Source organism: Rhinoraja longicauda, chromosome 9 (assembly GCF_053455715.1).
Source record: "Rhinoraja longicauda isolate Sanriku21f chromosome 9, sRhiLon1.1, whole genome shotgun sequence".
Taxonomy (NCBI): Eukaryota; Metazoa; Chordata; class Chondrichthyes; order Rajiformes; family Arhynchobatidae; genus Rhinoraja; species Rhinoraja longicauda.
Window position 1 is genome coordinate 15,250,364 of NC_135961.1, and position 20,386 is coordinate 15,270,749.

Consider the following 20,386-nt stretch of genomic DNA (forward strand, 5'->3'; position numbering starts at 1 on the left):
CAGGCGACCATTTCACTGAACACTTGCGTTTGGGACCCCAAGGATCTCCTGCTTGCTGACCATTTTAACTGCCATTTCCATTCCTAAACTGACCTTTATGTCATAGAGCTCCTCCTCTATTACTTGCCAGGCTTTCTCTTGTTCCCACCTCTCTTCCAGCTTGCTCTTCCCCCCTCCTCACCACAACCAGTCTGAAGAAAGGTCTTGTCCCGAAATGCACCTATTTCTGTTCCCCAGAGATGCTGCCTGACCCGCTGAGTTACTCCTGCACTTTGTGTCTTTTTTCTGCATATTAATTCTGCCACATGCTTGATAATATACCTGTTTTCTCAACAAACTAATCTGGAATGAAAATACTTGAATGTATACAACTTTATAGAAAATATAGTTTATCCAGTCTATATGAAGATTGTCGTTTTAACCATGTTACAAGCACTTTGTAACATTCTGTTTGTCACAACGATTTTTATGTTTAATAAATTTGCAACGTTTACAGAAGAAATATCCATGTCTGTATTTAGATTTCAGGAGTACAAGAGATTGATCTCTTCCCCTCCCCTGCCCACACACACCATGACTTGAGGTTGTTCCATGTGCATGAATCAAACATGCTTTGCCAACTAAATTAATTGAGAGTAGCTGGCAAGTTTATATTCTTTGTGTGATAGTGATAGTAAGAAACTTATCTCCTTGGCTCATAAAGAATGCCAACACATGCTCTAACTCCTCCTAGCTTATAAAATGTAGTAGTTAGGTTTCCTCAGCATACTGACTGAGGAAAAACAACTTGAATGAATTCCACAAATTCTTTTGTGACTTGGTGACCTGACTGTGAAAATGAACGTGACAGATGTTGAAAATTATTATTGCCAAACCTCCTTAACTGCAGTACTCTTGACTTTGTCAGTCTATTGTTGACGGCAGACCCATTTCCCCGACTTAAATCAGTCACACAAATTTCACCCATCTTATATTTCCTTTTATAAAATGGGAATTTTTTCTAATTGAATATCAAAATATTGAAAATCAAGCAATATATATTCCACAGCTAACGTTTGTTCATCCAAAGGATTATAGTGTTTAAATTGAAAATCTTTCCTTTCCACTTCAGTTAACTAGAAATCAGAGATTTCTCCTCAAGCCATAGTCCCCTTTTAACAAAGCTGAGATGACACTTATTTTAGTGTGTTTTTATTTTTGCCTCATCTAACAATAGTGGCTCAACCACTGTCATTTTAAACTTTTTTTGCTCATTTCATCCTTAGAAAGTGAGAGGAGGTTACTTCCTCAACATTCATCAAAATGTGTGCCATATCTGCACAAGAACACAGGCAATCCCAGGGAAATCAAGGATAGCTTATTTTCACAAGTTTCGTTGGTTTTCGTGGGGGCTGAACAGTTCCGTGCAGGATCCACATCCCAGTAACTAATGGGCCTGGCGATGCTTGGGGTCAGTTGTTTAGGAAGCTTTGCATTCCATTGCAGTTCTTTTCACATCTGAGAGACTTGAGGTATTCAATACATTCCCAGACGCTCCCTTTGCTTTTTGGGCATTATGGACTTTGGATTCCATGAGCCATGGGGATTTTGCCTGCATCTGGGAAGAACATTCCCTGTCCTTCTGTATCTTGCAATGATGGACCTTTGAAATAGAGTGCTTGTTGCAGGAGTGTGGTTTTCTGTGGACCTATGTGGCTCACCTACCAGATCTACTTGGGTTTGATCAGAACCTCAATGCTTGGGATGTTGGGATGGGAGGGTTTGCTTTACCTGGTAGACAACATACTCTTCTGGTCTCAAGTCTCAGCAGGTCCCGCAGCATTTGTGGAGAGAGAAACAGAGTTAAAATTTCAGGTGAATGATATTTCATCAGAAACAAACAAAGTTAAAAGGTATGTTTGAGTTGTGGAGAAGAAGAATGAAAATGGCTGCATTAGGGAGACTAAGAGAAACTGCTTTCTACACATGGTACTGATATGCCCGAGTAAGGACCTTTAAAATCACAGCATTATTTGTCTAGAGTAGAAGAATGTCGACGGAGAGAGTGGGAAATAATCAATCCTGGGACAATAAGATACTCTACATTGCAGTTTCTGAAAATCTTAAATAAAGGGGAATGTTGAAAATACACAGAGGATATCTTGTGAGAGAAAAAAAACTGGATTTCTCTTCAGATTATGACACCTTCCACAGTAATGTTACTGAGATGTTTTTTTTAAAATTCTTGGCTTCCCTTCCATCATCATCGATAGGGCTCTCAAACATGTCAGTTCAATTTCACAAATTCTGCTCTCAATCTCATCACACCCAGGCCAAGGCTCTCTTATCCTTTCCTTCCAGCCTCCACCTTCAACCTTTGTAATTTCCACCAACTTCAACAGGGTGTTACCACCAGACACAACTTCCCTTCATCCCCACTACTACACCTGTCATTTTACTTCTTCCCTACCCATTATCAAAGGAACCAAACACTCCTTCCAAGGAATGTGGCCATTCATTTGCATTTCTTCCAATTTGTGAACTGCATCAGTGCTCATGATAGTCTCCTGATCATTAGACAAACCAAACCCAGACTAGATTTCAGTTTTGCAGAACACCACCATTCAGTCAAAGATAATCATGCCTGCCACTTTGCTTATCTGCATCTCCCATTCTAACATCAGCATTTTTAGCCTCTTACATCTTACCAATGTAAGCTTAAGAATAGCATCTCATCTTCTAACATAGCAAGTTATAATCCTTATGACTCAACATCCAATACAATAATTTCCAATAAATAGCCTTCCAGATTTGAGTACTTATAGTATTCTGTATTTCAGATTCCAAACAAAAAATTATTTTGTATCTCATAATTCCAGTATTGTTTCTCTCCATCCTCATTCATCTTCCATTTACTTCTCATCCACCAAGATAATCTGAAACTAACATGTGCTCTCAGCTAGCACCATTTGCTTCACTCGGTTCTCATGACTTCCATCCTATCACAGACAATGACCAAAACCCAAACAGTTGGAGGAACTCAGTGAGCCGGACAACATCTGTGGAAGGAATGGACGGACATTTTGGGTGTTTTCTAGATTTCTTCCCTGCGTTCCATCAGTCTGAGGAAGATCCCAACGCAAAACATCATCTGCCCATTCCCTCCACAGACATTGCCTGACCTGCTGAGTTTTTCCAGGACTTTGTTTTTTGCTCAAGATTCCAGCATCTGCAGTTTCTCATGTCTTCTTTGAGCCTGTCTTGACATCACAGCTTTGGTTATAATTAGTTGTTTCCAAATGGGTGCATTTGTAGACAATCCCTTGAAATGTAGCATGACTGGGAGAAAGAACAGGGGCCACATGGAGAAAGTGAATCTGCTATGAGACTAAGTGGGGAAAAGAAGTCTCAGAAGGTCGCATGCACCCATATTCATGCAGAAGCATACAGCATAACCCTTTGGACTACTGATTCTGTGCTGACTATTAAGCATAGATTTACATGAAACCTACGTAAATTCCATTGTATTCTCCGGAAATCCTCATTCACTGCTCCTGAGATTTTATCACTCACCTACACTTCATGGGCAATTTACCGTGGTGAATTAACCTACCATTCCAGACATAATTGAGCTTTGGAAGGAAATCGCCTTGATGACATGGAGGAAATAAACGTGAACACGGGGAGAACATGCAAGCTCACCATAGACAGTGCCAAAGGTCACGTCTGAACCAGATTCACTGGTGATGTGAGGAAGTAGTTCAAATGTAGAAGCAAGGAACTGCAGATGCTGGTTAAAACACAACATGGTGGAGTAACTCAGCAGGTCAGGTAGCATCTATGGAGAACATGGACAGGTGGCGTTTGGGGTCGAGACCCTTCTTCAGGCATTGTATGGCAGGGAGAAGAAAGTTCACCCTTTTGCTTCTCCCAGCTTTCACTCTTCCTCCCCCCGCCCGCACACAACATCTAAATAAAGGTCTCGACCAAAAACGTCACCTATCCTTGTTCTCAATAGATGCTGCCTGATCTGCTGAGTTACTCCAGCACTCTGTGTCCTTCTTAGACAGTAGTTCTATTAGCTGCAACTCTGTGTGTCGGTAAAGATAGTTGGTAAACAATTCTCCTCCGCCTCTATCACAGACGTTCCCTTTCCACTCTTTGGTCACTTTCCTGATTCTTATAAAAATTAATCAATCTGAAATATTAACTAGCTGCGCGGATACTGCCTAATCTGCTCAGCAATTGCAGATTTCCAGCATCTGTGCTTTCAATGGATCTGGAGAGGCTTCTCGCGGTGTTGATGATTGGAATTGACTGGAATGGATCAGGCAAGGCTGGAACGGAGTCTGCGCCTTAGGAGGCGGACCGGTTGTTCGGCGGCACCGAGATGTCTCATGAGCAGTGCTGCTAAATTAGCCATTTGCTTGAGTTTTTTGTTGATAATGTCGAACGTGGGGTCGACAGCAGCTCGATTCAAATCGATAGATTATGAGATAAGTGGCCAAGTACAGGGTATGTATCATATTCGGGATAAAAATAGACCGTGCCATGTAGTCTGGGCAAAATAGTCGTGGGTTCAAGTGGAAATTAACTTTCAATGCGGCATTTTGTGGTTTTATGAAATATCTGTGGCTGGTTTTCTTAAACAATGAAGTTTAAAAAAAAAAAAATCGCAACTATCGTGGAACAGTGGTTCCTTGAGGGCGTCTAAACTCCACCTCCAACAACTGAGAAATGGCAGCGCTGGGACCTGCAGGGAAAAAAAGCCGCAATGTATTTTTGATAAGGAAACAAATCCCAAGTTAACGAGGAAAGCATAAGGATTGACCTTTGGAAACGCAGCGCGTCACTGTCAGGTGCTGTTTTGCCGTCTTGTGAGAGATGATCCTCGAGAAGTCAAATGTCTGAGAATAACTGTGGCCATTTCCACGGCCAATAAACCACAGATAAACACGCCAGTAACTCCCGTATATTAAAAGACATTTCGCATCCGGCCACCTGATCGGCATGCAGAACGACGCAAACACATGATCATCTGACACATTATTGAAAATCCAGAGCGTTAGACTATTTTTCCGCACCATCTCTTTATTTGGTTCAAATTCAAATTGAAACTATTTAACCTGGGACAAGAAATAAATTATAAAGTGGCTTAATGCTTAATAGCTTAATGGGCTTCAGAAATAGACGATCTTCAATGCCTTGCCAGAAGTATCTGCCTCGAATTAACTAAACCGCTCAAAATATTATTTGAATTAAAACAAATATTTAAACTTTCCTAAAATTAAAAAAAGTGGGATGTTCTAAATACAATCTTAAAATGAAAACACCTGAAAGCTAACTCTTTTGCAATATCATAATATTTTATTCAGTCTTTGATTACAGTTAGTTCCTCGCAATTGAATTGTGCTTTCTATGCTAATTTGTCACAGAGAAGAAGATCTATTATATTCATGCTGAATGAAGAGAAAGACCATTGAAACTCAATTCAAAAATTTCAAAGGTCTTTTATCGTCACATGTACCAATTAAGGTACAGTGGAAATTCAATTTCTAGCTCTCAGTCCGTGGCCTTGCAATCACTTACTTTTAAAAAAATACCAAGGTGTGAGTCCCCAGCACAATTTCAGCACATTGGATTGCTTTTACTATTATTAATTGACCATTCACCAGTTATTAACCATTTGCTGAAGGAAATCGGTTCTTCCTGTTCTACCCCTACATGCATCTCACAGTTTTATACAAGCCATCTAATTCTTTCCGTAGCCTTTTTTTTCTCTTGAAAACATCCCAGGCAGATCTGATCTAATCACTATATGTTCCCAGTCCCAGAAATATTCTTGTAAATTCACTCTTTACCATCTCTAGAACTTTGCGCAATGTAGGTTGCCACATTCCAGGAATCCCCTAACAACTATTCTATATATCTTTAACATGGCCTCTGTGCTATCTTAATCCAAGCCTTAGCTAATTAAAAGAAGCATCCTGCATATCTTTGTAGTCACTACTTGCCTGCTGCCTCAGAATCATTAACTTATAACTCTGAACTCTCTTAAGAATGATGTTTTGCTTTGTATTTTGTTGTCGTTTTACAGCAATTTAGATACCATTGGGCTCCAAGCCATGCTGTTTCTCCATGTATAATGTTCTGCCATCTTTCCCTGTGAGTGAAAATGTGTAAAAAAACGTTAGCCTGAATTTAAGAAATTCCAGCACTTGCATACTGAACTACCAATACATCTTTTCTGGTGCTAACTTTCATACTTGTCTTGCACTTCCTGGTTTTTCTCTTTCTTCTACAACTTCTCTGGTAATTCTGCAGTAACCTCAGCACAGCAGAAGAGATGTTCATCTTTCAGTGGTGCTTGATTTTGAAACTAATGCAATAGATAGATTTTATTGGCACTAGACCAAGATAAATGGAGGGGAATGGTGGCAAGCATGACATTTTTGGGATGTTATTGGTTTGAAGGATTGGGGCAGAAGCTGGCTTGGACAAGGAAATCCACATTTCTTGTAGAGTTCCTCTTGGTCCCCTAAAGGATAATGTCTAACTTTACTGGAATAAATGTTTGGACCATCTATGATTGCAGCTGCTGAAGGAAGCATCATATTGGACTACTATTGTGCTATAATGCTGAGAACTATATTCTGCACTCTGTATCTTTCCTTTTGTTCTATTGCACTTAAGTTTGGCTTGATTGTGTTTATGTGTAGTATTATCTGATTTGATTGGAGGGCATGCAAAACAAAGCTTTTAACTGTACCTCAATACACATGGCATTAATAAACCAAAACCTTATCTCCAATTCATTCAGCAATTTTCAGGAAATGTGGTTGGCCATTTAAAAACTAAGAAGAGAAATTTCTTTAGCTCAAGTATTTTGAGTTCTTTGAAGAGGTGACCAAGATTGATGGAGACAGTGTGATAAACATTGTCTATGTAGATTTTAGCAAAGGTTTTGACAAGGTACCACATGGAAGGCTCGTTGAAAGGTTATATCACAAGGGATTCAGTCAGAGCTAGCCATTTGGATGCAAAATTGGCTTATGGTTGGTCACAGTCTTTTCCCTGGAATAGGCGACCAAATAGCAGATGCCATAGTTTAAGGTGAGGCGAAAGAGTGAAAAGGAACCCGAGGGGCAGCTTTTTCACATACGTGGTGTGAACATGGAACAAGCTGCAGGTTACTCAGATCAGATTAATTACCCCAATAAAATTTAAAACTGGCTTGGTGATAGGAGGCAATGGATAGTGGTAGAAGGATGTTTTTCCTTTCAGAGATCTGTGACCAATCATGAACTGCAATGGTCAGTGCTGAGACTCCTCTTATTTGTGACATATATTATCGACTTGCACGTGAATGTAGGAAGTATAATCAGAAAGTTTGCAAATGTTTCAAAATCTAGTGTTATGGATAATGTTGTCTTAGGCTGCAGCAGAATATAAATCGGATGAAAAATTGGGCAGAAAGTTGGCAGATGGAATTAAATCCCAACACGTGTGAAATTATACATTTTGGGAAGTCAATTAATAGCAGGATATTTACAGAAAATGTTAGGATGTTAAAGAATGTTCATGAACAGAGGGACCTTGCATTCAGGTCCATAGCCTGAATGCAGCAACACAGGTAGATATGGTAATGAAGAAGGCATATAGTTTGCTTACCTTTATAGATTGTGGCATAGAATATCACAATTGGGACCGAGATGAGAAAACATTTCTTCACGCAGAGAGTGGTGAGTCTGTGGAATTCTCTGCCACAGAAGGTAGTTGAGGCCAGTTCACTGGCTATATTTAAGAGGGAGTTAGATGTGGCCCTTTTTGCTAAAGGGATCCCCCCTTATGGATAGAAGGCAGGTACAGGCTACTGAGCTGAATGATCAGCCATGATCATATTGAATGGCGGTGCAGGCTCGAAGGGCCGAATGGCCTACTCCTGCACCTATTTTCTATGTTTCTATGTTACAGCTTTACCAAATACTAGTTAAACTGTGCTTGGTATATTGTGTGTAGTTCAGATCACCACCCAATAGAAAGGACTTGGTTGTGCTGTAGAAAGTGCAGAGGATATTCTCCAGGATATTGCCTGGTTTGAAGGATTTTAGTTTTGGGGAGAGGCTTGGCTTGTTTTCTCAGGAGTGAAAGAGGCTGAGAGGATGACCTGATGGAGGTATATAAAATTATAAGGGTCATAGAGAGGGTAAATAGTGAAAATCTTTCATCCATGGCAACGGTATCAAAAATAATGGGACAGAGGTATAAAGTGAGAGGTGGGAGTTTTAAAGGGGGTTTGAAAGAAGAATTTTTACACAGTGAATTGTTGATATTTGGAATTCATTGCCAGATGATGTGTTGGAGTCAGATACAATCACTATGTTTAAGAGATATTTGGACAGATGATTATACAGGCAGGGCATAGAAGGATATGGGCCTAATGTAGGTAAATAGGATTACTGTGGATAGGCAAAAATGTTGGCTTGAACGTGTTAGTTAAGGGGTCAGTTCCTCTTCTGAACTCTATGACTCTGAAAAGACCAAAGAAGCTTCTAAATAAAATAAAAACATCAGATCAAATAACGTTTGTGAAGAGAAAATGGGCACAAAGAAAATAGGATAAATGCCTCATGCCATACATTTTTGGAATTCCGTAACTCATTGACTATGAGTTTTGAATATATCTACTGAGATCTTAGTGCAAGTTTTATTCAATGTAAACTAACATAATATGTAGTCTTATTGTGTTTTCATGCTGTATAGTTAATCTGTTTTTCTTTCTTTTATTCCACACAGGGGTCTGTTTCAGAATGGTAAGATGACCTTTTCAATACTTTTTTGAAATATTTTTATAGATTAGTGGAGCAAATGCTTCCATTAATTGGCTTAGAAATTTGAAGTGAATTAGACAATAGACAATAGGTGCAGGAGTAGGTCATTCGGCCCTTCGAGCCAGATGATCATTTTGATTTGTTCAGTAAATGCTCAGCTTGTTTGTCTCTTGCAGAGAAGCTAAGAGATGGTCTGATCGGAAATGTTCAAAGACATGGAAGGGTTTAATATTACAATTAATAAGAGGTGCTCTGCAGAATGGGCAAAAACCAGAGGTTTCTGATTTAAGCCAAATAGCAAAGAAAATAAGATGGAACATGGGAAATGAAAAATAAACAGGAAATTATGACCTAGGATACACTGCAAGAGAGGGTGTAAGCAGATTCACTAGCGGCCTTAAGAAGGGAATTACATAAACAATTGAATGGAGAAATACGGAGAATGGAGAATGGTGAGAGACTAATTGAGTCAAAATGTCTTTCAAAGATTTGCACAGTGGATAAGTGACCTTTTTATGTACTATCATATCATATCATATATATACAGCCGGAAACAGGCCTTTTCGGCCCTCCAAGTCCGTGCCGCCCAGTGATCCCCGTACATTAACACTATCCTACACCCACTAGGGACAATTTTTACATTTACCCAGCCAATTAACCTAGTGTGGGAGGAAACCGAAGATCTCGGAGAAAACCCACGCAGGTCATGGGGAGAACGTACAAACTCCTTACAGTGCAGCACCCGTAGTCAGGATCGAACCTGAGTCTCCGGCGCTGCATTCGCTGTAAAGCAGCAACTCTACCGCTGCAATTTCACATCAGAACCATTGTGGCAGCTCTGAATAAAAACAGTAGTGGTGGACAATCAGGAGCAATGTCGTTACTAAGAAGTTTGCATTAATATCAATAATTAATCGAGAATGCCAGAAAAGAAAACTCTGTAATCCATTATTTCATGAGTCACTCAATATTCAATTTTTCACATTGTTAGAATAAAGGCCTTAAAATATTAACATGAATACTCTGCATTAGCTAGCTATTTTATTCATGCTCTTCTCAAAATAGATGTTACCCTAATAGGCTGAGATATTTATTACCTAATGGTATCCCAGAGATAAAAGACCTTAGCTAGATAGTTTTTTGAAATATTGCCACATATAAGGTCTCATGTGCAGAGGGATCAAGGAGTGCAGGTGTATGGTTCCGTAAAAATGGAGTTGTAGGTAGATAGGGTGGTCAAAAAGGCTTTTGGCACATTTGCCTTCATCAGTCAGAGTATTGAGTATAGAAGTTGGGAGGTTATGTTGCAGTTGTATAAGATGTTGGTGAGGCCACATTTGGAGTATTGTCTTCAGTTCTGGGCACCATGTTATAGGAAGGATGTTGTCAAGCTGGAAAGGGTACAGAGAAGATTTATGAGGATGTTGCCAGGACTAGAGGGTCTGAGCTATAGGGAGAGGTTGAGTAGGCTGGGACCCTATTTCTTGGTTTGCAGGAGGATGAGGGGTGATCATATAGAGGTGTACAAAATCATGAGAGGAATAGATCGGGTAGATGCACAGAGTCTCTTGCCCAGAATAGGTGAATTGAGGACCAGAGGACATAGGTGAAGGGGAAAAGATTTAATAGGAATCTGGGGGGTAACTTTTTCACACAAAGGGTGGCGGGTGCATGGAACAAGCTGTCAGAGGATGTAGTTAGGCTGGGATTATCCCAACGTTTAAGAAACAGTTAGACAAGTACATGGATAGGACAGGTTTGGAGGGATATGGACCAAACATGGGCACGTGGGACTAGTGTAGTTGGGACATGTTGGCCTATCTCCACGCTGTATCAATCTATGACCCTATGACTATGACATGGGATCCAGGGCGAGCCAGCCTATTTCAAACAAAGGAGAGAAAGTTCACATGTTATAGGAGAATTAGGCCATTCGGGTCATCGAGTCTACTCCGCCATTCAATCATGGCTGATCTCTGCCATCTAATCCTTTCCTGCCTTCTCCCCATAACCCTTGACACACGTTCTAATCACGAACTTGTCTATCTCTGTCTTAAAAATATCCACTGACTTGGCCTCCAGGGCCCTCTGTGGCAATGAGTTCCACAGATTAACTACCCTCTGACTAAAGAACGTCCTCCTTGCCTCCTTTTTAAAAGAGCGTCCTTTAATTCTGAGGCTATGACCTCTAGTCCTAGACACTACCACCACTGGAAGCATCCTTTCCACATCCACTCAATCTATGCTTTTCATTATTCTGTAAGTTTCAATGAGGTCCCCCCTCAATCTTCTAAACTCCAGCGAGTAGAGGCCTAGTGCTGTCAAACTCTCATCAAATGCTAACCCACTCATTTCTGGAATTATTAATGTAAACCTCCTCTGGACCCTCTCCAGAGCCAGCACATCCTTCCTCAGATAAGGGCCCCAAATTTGCTCACAGTACTCCAAATGCGGCCTGACCAGCGTCTTATAGAGCTTCAGCATTACACCTCTATTTTTGTATTCCAGTCCTCTTGATATAAATGCTAGCATTGAATTTGCCTTCCTTACTACCGATTCGACTTGCAATGTAACTGTTTGGGAGTCCTGCACCAGCACGCCCAAGTCCCTTTGCACCTCCGAATTTTGGATTCTCTCTCCATTTAGAAAATAATCTACGCCTTTATTCTTATTACCAAAATGCATGGCTCCACACTTTGCTATACTGAATTTCATCTTCCACTTCTCTGCCCACCCTCCTAATCAGTCCATGTCCTTTTGCAGAGTCCTTGTTTCCTCTACACTGCCTGCCCCTCCACCTATCTTAGCATAATCTGCAAATTTGGCTACAAAGCCTTCAATCCCCTTATCCAAATCATTAATATACAACATGAAGAGAAGCGGCCCAGCACCGACCCTTGCGGAACTAAAGTGGCAGTGCGAGGGATGTTTTCAGAGTGGAGGCCTGTGACCAGGGATGCCACAGGGATCAACTGTTGCTTGCCACATATAGTAATGAATTGGATGGAAAAGGTGGGTGGCATGATGAGTAAATTTGCGGACAACATCAAAATTCGTGGTGTGGTAGACTTTTAAGAAGATTGTCTCAAACTACAACATGATCTAGATCAACTGGGGAAATGGCCCAAGGGATGGCAGATGGAATTTAATTCAAGACATGTGCAAAGTGATGCATTATGATACGTTAAACCGAGGTAAGATATAAATAGTAAATTAAAGAGGTCGCAGGGAGTGTTTTTTGAATATAGAGACCTACAGGTTCCCTGAAAATGGGAACACGGGTAGATAAGTTGGTGAGAAAGCCATTTGGCATGCTTACCTTCATAGGGCAGGGCTCTGAGTTCAACAGTTGGAGTGTCATGTTACAGCTGTTCAAGACTTTGGTGAAACCACACTTGGAATATTATGCGTAGTCCTGGTCACGTTGCTATCGGAAGGATGTCATTAGGCTGGAAACGGTGCAAAAAAAGATTGGAAAATATGTTACCAGAATAGGAGAGCTTGAGCTTTTAGGAGAGATTGGATAGGCTGGGACTATATTCCCTAAAGCAAGGGCTGCCGCCGAGAGGTGACCTTATAGAGGTTTATAAATCACGAGGGGCATCAATAAAATTGATAATCATAGTCTTTCTCTCAGGATAGGGCAAACTAAAACTAGAGGGCAGAGGTATAAGATGGGTGGGGAAGGATGTAAAGGGGACATGAGAGGCAGGTTTTCATACAATGGATGGTAAGTTCATGAAGCGAGCCGCCTGAGTATGTGATGGAGCTGGGTACAAATATAACATTTAAAAGACTTTTAGAGAAGACATGGCTAAGAAAGCATTCGAGGGAAATGGGCCAAATGCAGCCAAATGGAACTTGGGTATACACCATGCGAGTTGGACCAAAGGGCCTGTTTTGGTGCTGCATAACTCAATGATTGCCAACACTGCCATATATAGTCCCAATAATTCATTTTTGTTGTTCTTGGGTATGTTTCTGAAATATAAAACAAAAGTACTTGAGTACAAGCTACTTTGTTCCCACATTATTCATACAAATAGGAAGCCCATAATTCCCTTGCAATGCAATTCAGCTTCATATTTACACTTTCAACTTATAACTATGTATTTTGTTTTTTTTATTACACAACAAAATAGATCACCAACTACTGTGATTATTAAAAGGTCATGTAACTTGACAGTTTGAAATAAAACTAAATCCAAATCATACAATTTGATTCTTTTTTATAGTACACAGAGGATCAAGCAAGAAAACTTGGTGTTGTGGGATGGGTTCGAAACACCAGGAGAGGAACTGTAGATGGACAGGTGCAGGGCAAGGAAGAATTTGTGGAATCAATGTGAGTGATATATATACTTCTCTTTATTGCAGATTAACATAATGAAAAATATTTACTATGCAGGCTCTGAATGTATTTGCAACTCTTAATGTATTTGCAGCTCTTAATGTATTTGCAACTCTTAATTCAATTTTTTTTGCATTTGCTTAACTGTCATAATTATGTTTGGATATCATTGAAACTGCATAACTTTTGCCACGGGGGAGATTGTTGTTAAAAGAAGCGCAGTTTAAAATAATTAGCTACAATTATTTATTATTTATTACTTGGCTTTCATTTGTCTAAATTCAATACGAGACCAAGATGGCTGAATAGAAAAATGGAAAATACTCACCCCTTCTAACAATTGCAACACATTTATTGAAAAAGCAAATGGTCTTAATTTTGCTCCTGAAATAAATGTCATTGTCATTTTAGATTTTCAAAAAGGACATTGTGAAACTTATGATAGTGAGCAATCTGCTCGGCATAACTACAAAAATAGCAGAAAAATGGAGCACAGAAGTAAAGAAAATGAATTCCCTGCAGGAGATAGGGAGTTTGAAATGGATTCTTTGGAGTCTATTATTTTATGCATTCAGTTGCCAATTGTACTTTCAGAAGGGATCCTAAAAATAGAGATATATTTCTGGAAAGCACAGGAAAGTGGTTTGGCTGTGTATTCTTAATGAGTGGCAACAGCATTTATAGAAAAAAGAGTATGCCATGAATCAGTGTGAAACATGTAATTTAAAGTTGTCACTACCTTTTTCAAATGCCACCCTTCAGTGTTGGTCTGCCTTAACCTCCTGCAATTGATCTCAAAGCTGGAAAGGGTGAAAGACCCAGATCTGCCAGTGCTATTTAAAGAGAGAATGTGGCACTGTTTAAATCTTCTTGAAGCTGGTTCACTCGGATTCATTCATCGTTAAAAGTATTATATACCTTCTAAAGTTTTGGTACACCTCAGGAGGTGAGGGTTGGTTGGGGGGGGGGGGGGGGGGGGTTGGTCTGGGATTTGTTTGGGAATATGTGATCATTCAGTCCTTTTCTGCATAATTCATATTATTTTCTGATAAAGGTGGGTCTGGTATTTGAAAGTACCTAGGAGAATGAAGACGCCATAAGAATCAGAAATGGGCAAAACGGCCCATGGGAACTAGGCAACTGATGATAATTCTAATCACCTTCAAAATGGTAATGACCAAAATCTGATGCACCCTTAAACCAGGGCAAAGCTAGCATTGTCTGCGGCTGCCAAAGTAGCCACGAGCTTTATTTATTATGCCTTTGGCTCCATTCAGATTGTTGCTGGTATCGAAGCAGAATGTTGTAGCTTGCAGTCCATTGCTATGCATAGCAGGTCTCCGATGCTCATTGCACAATGAACAACGCAGACCTCGCATTACCTCTTTCAAGAGCAGCAGGAGGATTGAACACAATGCACAGGTTTTGCACAGATTGCCAACAATCCTATGTTGCAAAAAAACTTGGAAATTGGATACAGCACAGGTGCATGAAAGTCATGAGGGGAATGGGTAGGGTGAATGCACAGAGTCTTTTACCCAGGGCAAGGGAATCAAAAACAAGAGCACATAAGTTTAAGGTGAGATGAGCAAGATTTAATATGAACCTGAGGGGCAACCTTTTTACTTGGAGGGTGGTAGTTTATGGAACAAGCTGGCAGAGGAGGTAGTTGAGGCAGGGGCTATAAGAGCTTTTAAAAGACATTTGAACAAGTGCGTGGATAGGAAAAGCTTAGAGGGATGTGGCACCTTGGTCAACATGGACAAGTTGGGCTGAAGGACCTGCCTCCATGCTGAATGAATGAATGAATACGTTTATTGGCCAAGTATGATTCTATTTCACAGTTTTTGCATGTTACCTATTATTTAATTGTGATCTCCTTCCAGGCACTGTTTTGAGGGGAGGGGTTGTGACAAGTTTGAGCACCTTTAGACTATTTGTTTTCCATTTGTGTAAGACCATTAAGTTACATTGAGTGAGTTCCTTTTTCTTACAGTACATTGGGAAATTGTGTTACCACAGTTTAAAGCAATGTATCATTCTGTCCTCTAGAGGTCATTGAAATTCTGTGACTTACCAACCATGATGATGCAGATTTTTTTTCACAATTCCACTTCCTGGCATCGACTTGTTTCTATAGTTGGCAACACACTGACCCACCTAACATTATTTATATTTGAGATCGAGATAATGCAGCAAGGTAAACTGTCGAAAGAGGTGAACAGTTAAAGCAGAACCTGACTCCTTTGCAAACACAGTGGGCTGCCCTGTGATTGACTGGGATCAACCAGAAACAGATCCAAGTTGAAAACCATAACCTCATGGTCCATATGATTTTATGATTAGTGGCACATTTACTGAGCCTCGAGGTTTAATATTCATCTTATTATCTAAATTCAGAGGCCTTTTCTCTTGAATGCAATTTAATCGAACTATCAAGTTTTAAGATATTTTTGATAACACAGTTTATGTCTATTTATAGTTAATGAAATTGATTTTGAATAAACATTGAAAGTAAGCATAAAAGACATGGTCATCATTTGTCAGAAGATGATCCATGCCACAATCAATACAGGATACAGGGCGAAGATGAATTAAACATTTCTTTGCTTGCACATTGACATGTAGAGCTTTGTACTGAATGTTAAGGCAGCGGTCATTTAACTCATTCTGGATCCCTTTTCTTTGAAATGTCTGCTCTGACCCATTCACGGTACCAAAAAGCTGTAAAATATGATGCATGTTCATCCACTGGAAATAGGAACCTTGAATGATAAGTGTGATTTTTGTTTTCTGGATTTTGTGGATGCTTCAAGTCATCATTCAAATTCTGGTGTAACTGAGATCCAAACACTACCATATCATTGGACAGTCTGTTGTTACTTCAATGTGCTAAGACATATTCCTGAACGATTGTTTCTTGTAAATTCAAACAAATGATTCTAACATTCAGTAATATTTTAGATAATCTTTGTAAATTGTTGAACCTGCACTAAGCTCTGAATATAACTAAACATCTTACATTTCTCAATAATAAAGGTGTTCAATATTCAAACTAATATATGAATTGCATTTTGGAATCACTTATCTGTAGATGTGTTTGTGTTATCTTGAATGGAATAATCATTTCATTCCAGATGATGGTGCTAGTGTGCCATGGACAACATGCTTAAGGAAGTAAGGTGTTATGTTCTACATTTATATAAGTTAACGGACAGGAAGGAGTGATCCTTTACTTAAAGAGTAATCTTTTCACATCTCTTTGAGATTAAAATATAATTAGGGGCACTCCAGTTGGCAAAGCTGTAACAGTCCCTTAAGATTCAATAGAAGATTGTCATCTGAACAATGAAAATCATAAGCATTTTGATTAGAGTCCAGAACTGGGATCATCACTATTCTCACTTTCTCCAAGTCAAAGGTGTAGTCATAGGTATTTGCATGGGCCCCAGCTATGCCTACCTTTTTGTTGGATACATCAAACAGTCCTTGTTTCAGGTGTACAGTGACACCATGCCTCAACACTTTCTCCACTACATCGACTAATTCAGGGCTACCAATGCTGAACTTAACTTCACCACCAATTTCTCCCCCTTCCCCCTCACCTTAAATTCACCTGGATGATACCTCTTTCCCCTTTCTTGATCTCTCTGTCCCCATCACAGGGGACTGACTATTGACTGATGACTACTACAAACCTCCCACCATGCCTCTTGTAAAGATGCTGTCCCCTACTCTCAATTCCTCCGTCTCTGCTGTATTGGCTTCCAAGTACAGGTTTCCTTGCGAGGACATCCGAGATGCCCTCATTTTTTAGTGAACATGAATTCTACCAGGCTGTCATAAATGGATCCCTCATCCGTGTCTCTTCTTTGTTCCATACTTCTGCTCTCACTAGCCCTTCCCCCAGATGAAATGATATTCTCCTTGGCCTTACCTTTCACCCCACCAGCCTCCGTATTCAACAAATCAGCCTCCAATACTTCCATCACCTCAAAGGTAATCTTAACACCAGTCACATCTTCACATTTCCACCCATTTCAGCATTCTCCAGTGATCGCTCCTTCCATAACTCCTTGCTTCTCTCATCCCATCCCACCCAAACCACCTCCTCCCGGTACTTTCTCCTGCAACCCCAGGAGATGTAACACCTGTCTCTATACCTCTGCCCTCTCCTCCATTCAAGGACCCAGCAGTCCTTCCAGGTGAGTTCACGTGCACCTCCTCTACTGCATCCAATGTTCTCATTGTGGCCTCCTGTACATCGGTGAGATCAAGCGTAGACTTGGCAACCACTTTGCCGAACACTTGAGCTTGGTCTGCCAAGGTCTACTGGATCATCTGGATGCAAACTATTTTAACTTCCCTTCCTATTCCCAGACTGACGTTTCTGTCCTGGGTCTCCTCCATTGCGGGAATGAGGCCATTTGCAAACTGGAGGAACAGTTCTCCAGTTCCATTCAATCCGCTTGGGTAGCTTACAACCTAACAGTATTAACATTAAATTCTCCAATTTTAGGTAACTATCCCACAAAGAGCTCCCTTCACCCTCCGCTTTCTCCCCAGGAACCCAATGCCCATCATTCCCAGCAACACAGCTGTCTAATTCTTGCTACAAATTATGTTGTTCTCTTTCACCTCTCTAAAACCATAATATACCCATGAAAATTTTGCAATTAAATTACAAATGACACAAAATAAAATATCCATCTAGAAATGGATAGTTGTTTATATTTGCCAAAAAAAAATAGTATTATATTATTGTATAGTCATTTTGATGCTAACTTCAAATTTGCTGACAGCAGAGTCTGAAGTGCTTTACTTTGGTAAATGAATTTGATGTGCTTATTCAACAATCTACACCTTATTAAGATGCAGTGATTGCAAAACCAGTTGTAAGTATGTAAGGTGGATGAACTCGGCATTGATAGGTACGTGTGACTGAGACGTGTGGTTGCAACGTTTCCACGTTATGGAAACCTGGCTAAGAGAGTGGGACTGGCAGCTTAATGCTCCAACGTACAGATGAAAGGGGGGGGGGGAGAGGTAAAAGAGGAGGAGTGTTGCTTTCTTGATCAAGAAGACATTGGATTACAATGTGTTTGTATGTTTGAGCTCTGAAAGGTAGACACACTGGTTTAGTTAGGACTCTTTGAGTATGATAGTGTGCGTGTTAGATTAACATCTTCCAGATTTAAAACTGTATTTATCTCAGGTAACGTACTGGCAAAGGAATTGTTAATTGGCATATTTTTATGGCAGTGGTCCCAGGTGACATTGCTGATAGTTTGTCCAGTGAGACTATATGGGTGGAGCTAAGAAATAAATAAAAGGGATTATCACTGTTGGGAGTGCACCATAGAACCCCAAATAGTAACTGAAATTATACGAACAAATATGCCGGGAGATCGCAGGCAGCTGCAAAATTAATAAGGTTATCATAATAGAGGATTTTAACTTTCCCCATGCAGACTGGGACTGTCATAGTGCCAAGGGCTTTCAAGGGGTGGAATTTGTTGAATGTGTTCAGAGAAGTTTCCTCTGAAAATACAGTGCCTTCTATAATGTTTGGGACAAAGTCTCATCATTTAGTTATTTGCCTCTGTACTCCACAATTTGAGATTTGTCATAGAAAAAATTACATGAGGTGAAAGTGCACATTGTCAGATTTTAATAAAGGCCATTTTTATACATTTTGGTTTCACCATGTAGAAATTACAGCTGTGTTTATACATGGTCCCCCCATTTCAGGGCACCGCAATGTTTGGGACACATGGCTTCACAGGTTTTTGTAATTGCTCAGGTGTGTTTAAATGCCGCCTTAATGCACGTATAAGAAAGCTCTCAGCACCCAGTCTTTCCTCCAGTCTTTCCATCACCTTTGGAAACTTTTATTGCTGTTTATCAACATGAGGACCAAAGTTGTGCCAATGAAAGTCAAAGAAGCCATTATGAGACTGAGAAACAAGAATAAAACTGTTAGAGACATCAGCCAAACCTTAGGCTTACCAAAATGTGGAGGAACATCATTAAGAAGAAAGAGAGCACTGGTGAGCTTACTAATCGCAAAGGGACTGGCAGGCCAAGGAACACCTCCACAGCTGATGGCAGAAGAATTTTCTCTATTATAAAGAAAAATTCCCAAACACCTATGCGACAGATTAGATACACTCTTCAGGAGTCAGGTGTGGATTTGTCAATGACCACTATCCGCAGAAGACTTCATGAACAGAAATACAGAGGCAACACTGCAAACCACTGGTTAGCTGCAAAAATAGGATGGTCAGGTTACAGTTTGCAAAGAAGTACTTAAAAGAGCAACCACAGTTCTGGAAAAAGGTCTTGTGAACAGATGAGATGAAGATTAACTTATATCAGAGTGATGGCAAGAGCAAAGTATGGAGGAGAGAAGGAACTGCCCAAGATCCAAAGCATATCACCTCATCTGTGAAACATGGTGATGGGGGTGTTATGGCCTGGGCATGTATGGCTGCTGAAGGTACTGGCTCACTTATCTTCATTGAATGAATGAATGAATTAATGAATGAATGAATGAATGAATAAGTTTATTGGCAAATTATTGGCATATACAAGGAATGTGCCTTGGTGCTCCGCTCACAAATGACAACACAAACATACAGGCAACAATTAAGAATAAAGCATAACCACATCAAAACAATAAGGATACAACATTACGGTCTATACATGTGGGTGAAAATAAACCAGAGCAAAAAAGAGAATACAGGCTTTGGTTATTGAGTAGAACTACTACTCGTGGAAAAATGCTGTTTTTATGTCTGGCTGTGGCTGCTTTGACAGTTGGAGTCGCCTTCCAGAGGGAAGTGCTTCAAAGATTTTGTGGCCAGGGTGAGAGGGGTCAGAGATGATCTTGCCACATTGATGATACAACTGCTGATGGTCTTAGCATAATGAATTCTGATGTGTATAAACACACCTATCTGCTTAAGTTCAAACAAATACCTCAAAACTCATTCCCCGGTGGTTCATTCTACAGCGACAATGATCCAAAACATACTGCTAAAGCAACAAAGGAGCTTTTCAAAGCTAATAAATGGTAAATTCTTGAGTGGCCAAGTCAATCACCCGAACTGAACCCAATTGAGCATGCCTTTTATAAGCTGAAGAGAAAACTGAAGGGGACTAGCCCCCAAAACAAGCATAACCCAAAGATGGCTGCAATACAGGCCTGGCAGAGCATCACCAG

General features: G+C 40.2%; 2 protein-coding genes across 2 annotated transcripts in view; one reads left to right on the forward strand and one right to left on the reverse strand.

Annotated features, from left to right (window-relative positions):
• The window catches only part of LOC144596489 (proteasome activator complex subunit 4-like), a 126,877-nt gene extending 125,031 nt beyond the window's left edge, over nucleotides 1-1,846 (reverse strand). Inside the window, exon 1 of the mRNA XM_078404829.1 lies at nucleotides 1,771-1,846. Within this exon, the coding sequence (XP_078260955.1) occupies nucleotides 1,771-1,784 (14 nt within the window). The 5' untranslated portion in view covers nucleotides 1,785-1,846. The remainder of the gene's footprint in view (nucleotides 1-1,770) is intronic.
• Nucleotides 1,847-4,286: 2,440 nt separating this feature from the next.
• Nucleotides 4,287-20,386, forward strand: part of LOC144596491 (acylphosphatase-2-like) — an 85,453-nt gene continuing 69,353 nt past the window's right edge. The window contains exons 1-3 of the mRNA XM_078404830.1: nucleotides 4,287-4,494; nucleotides 8,776-8,792; nucleotides 13,046-13,155. Coding sequence (XP_078260956.1) covers nucleotides 4,302-4,494; nucleotides 8,776-8,792; nucleotides 13,046-13,155 — 320 coding nt within the window. The 5' untranslated portion in view covers nucleotides 4,287-4,301. The remainder of the gene's footprint in view (nucleotides 4,495-8,775; nucleotides 8,793-13,045; nucleotides 13,156-20,386) is intronic.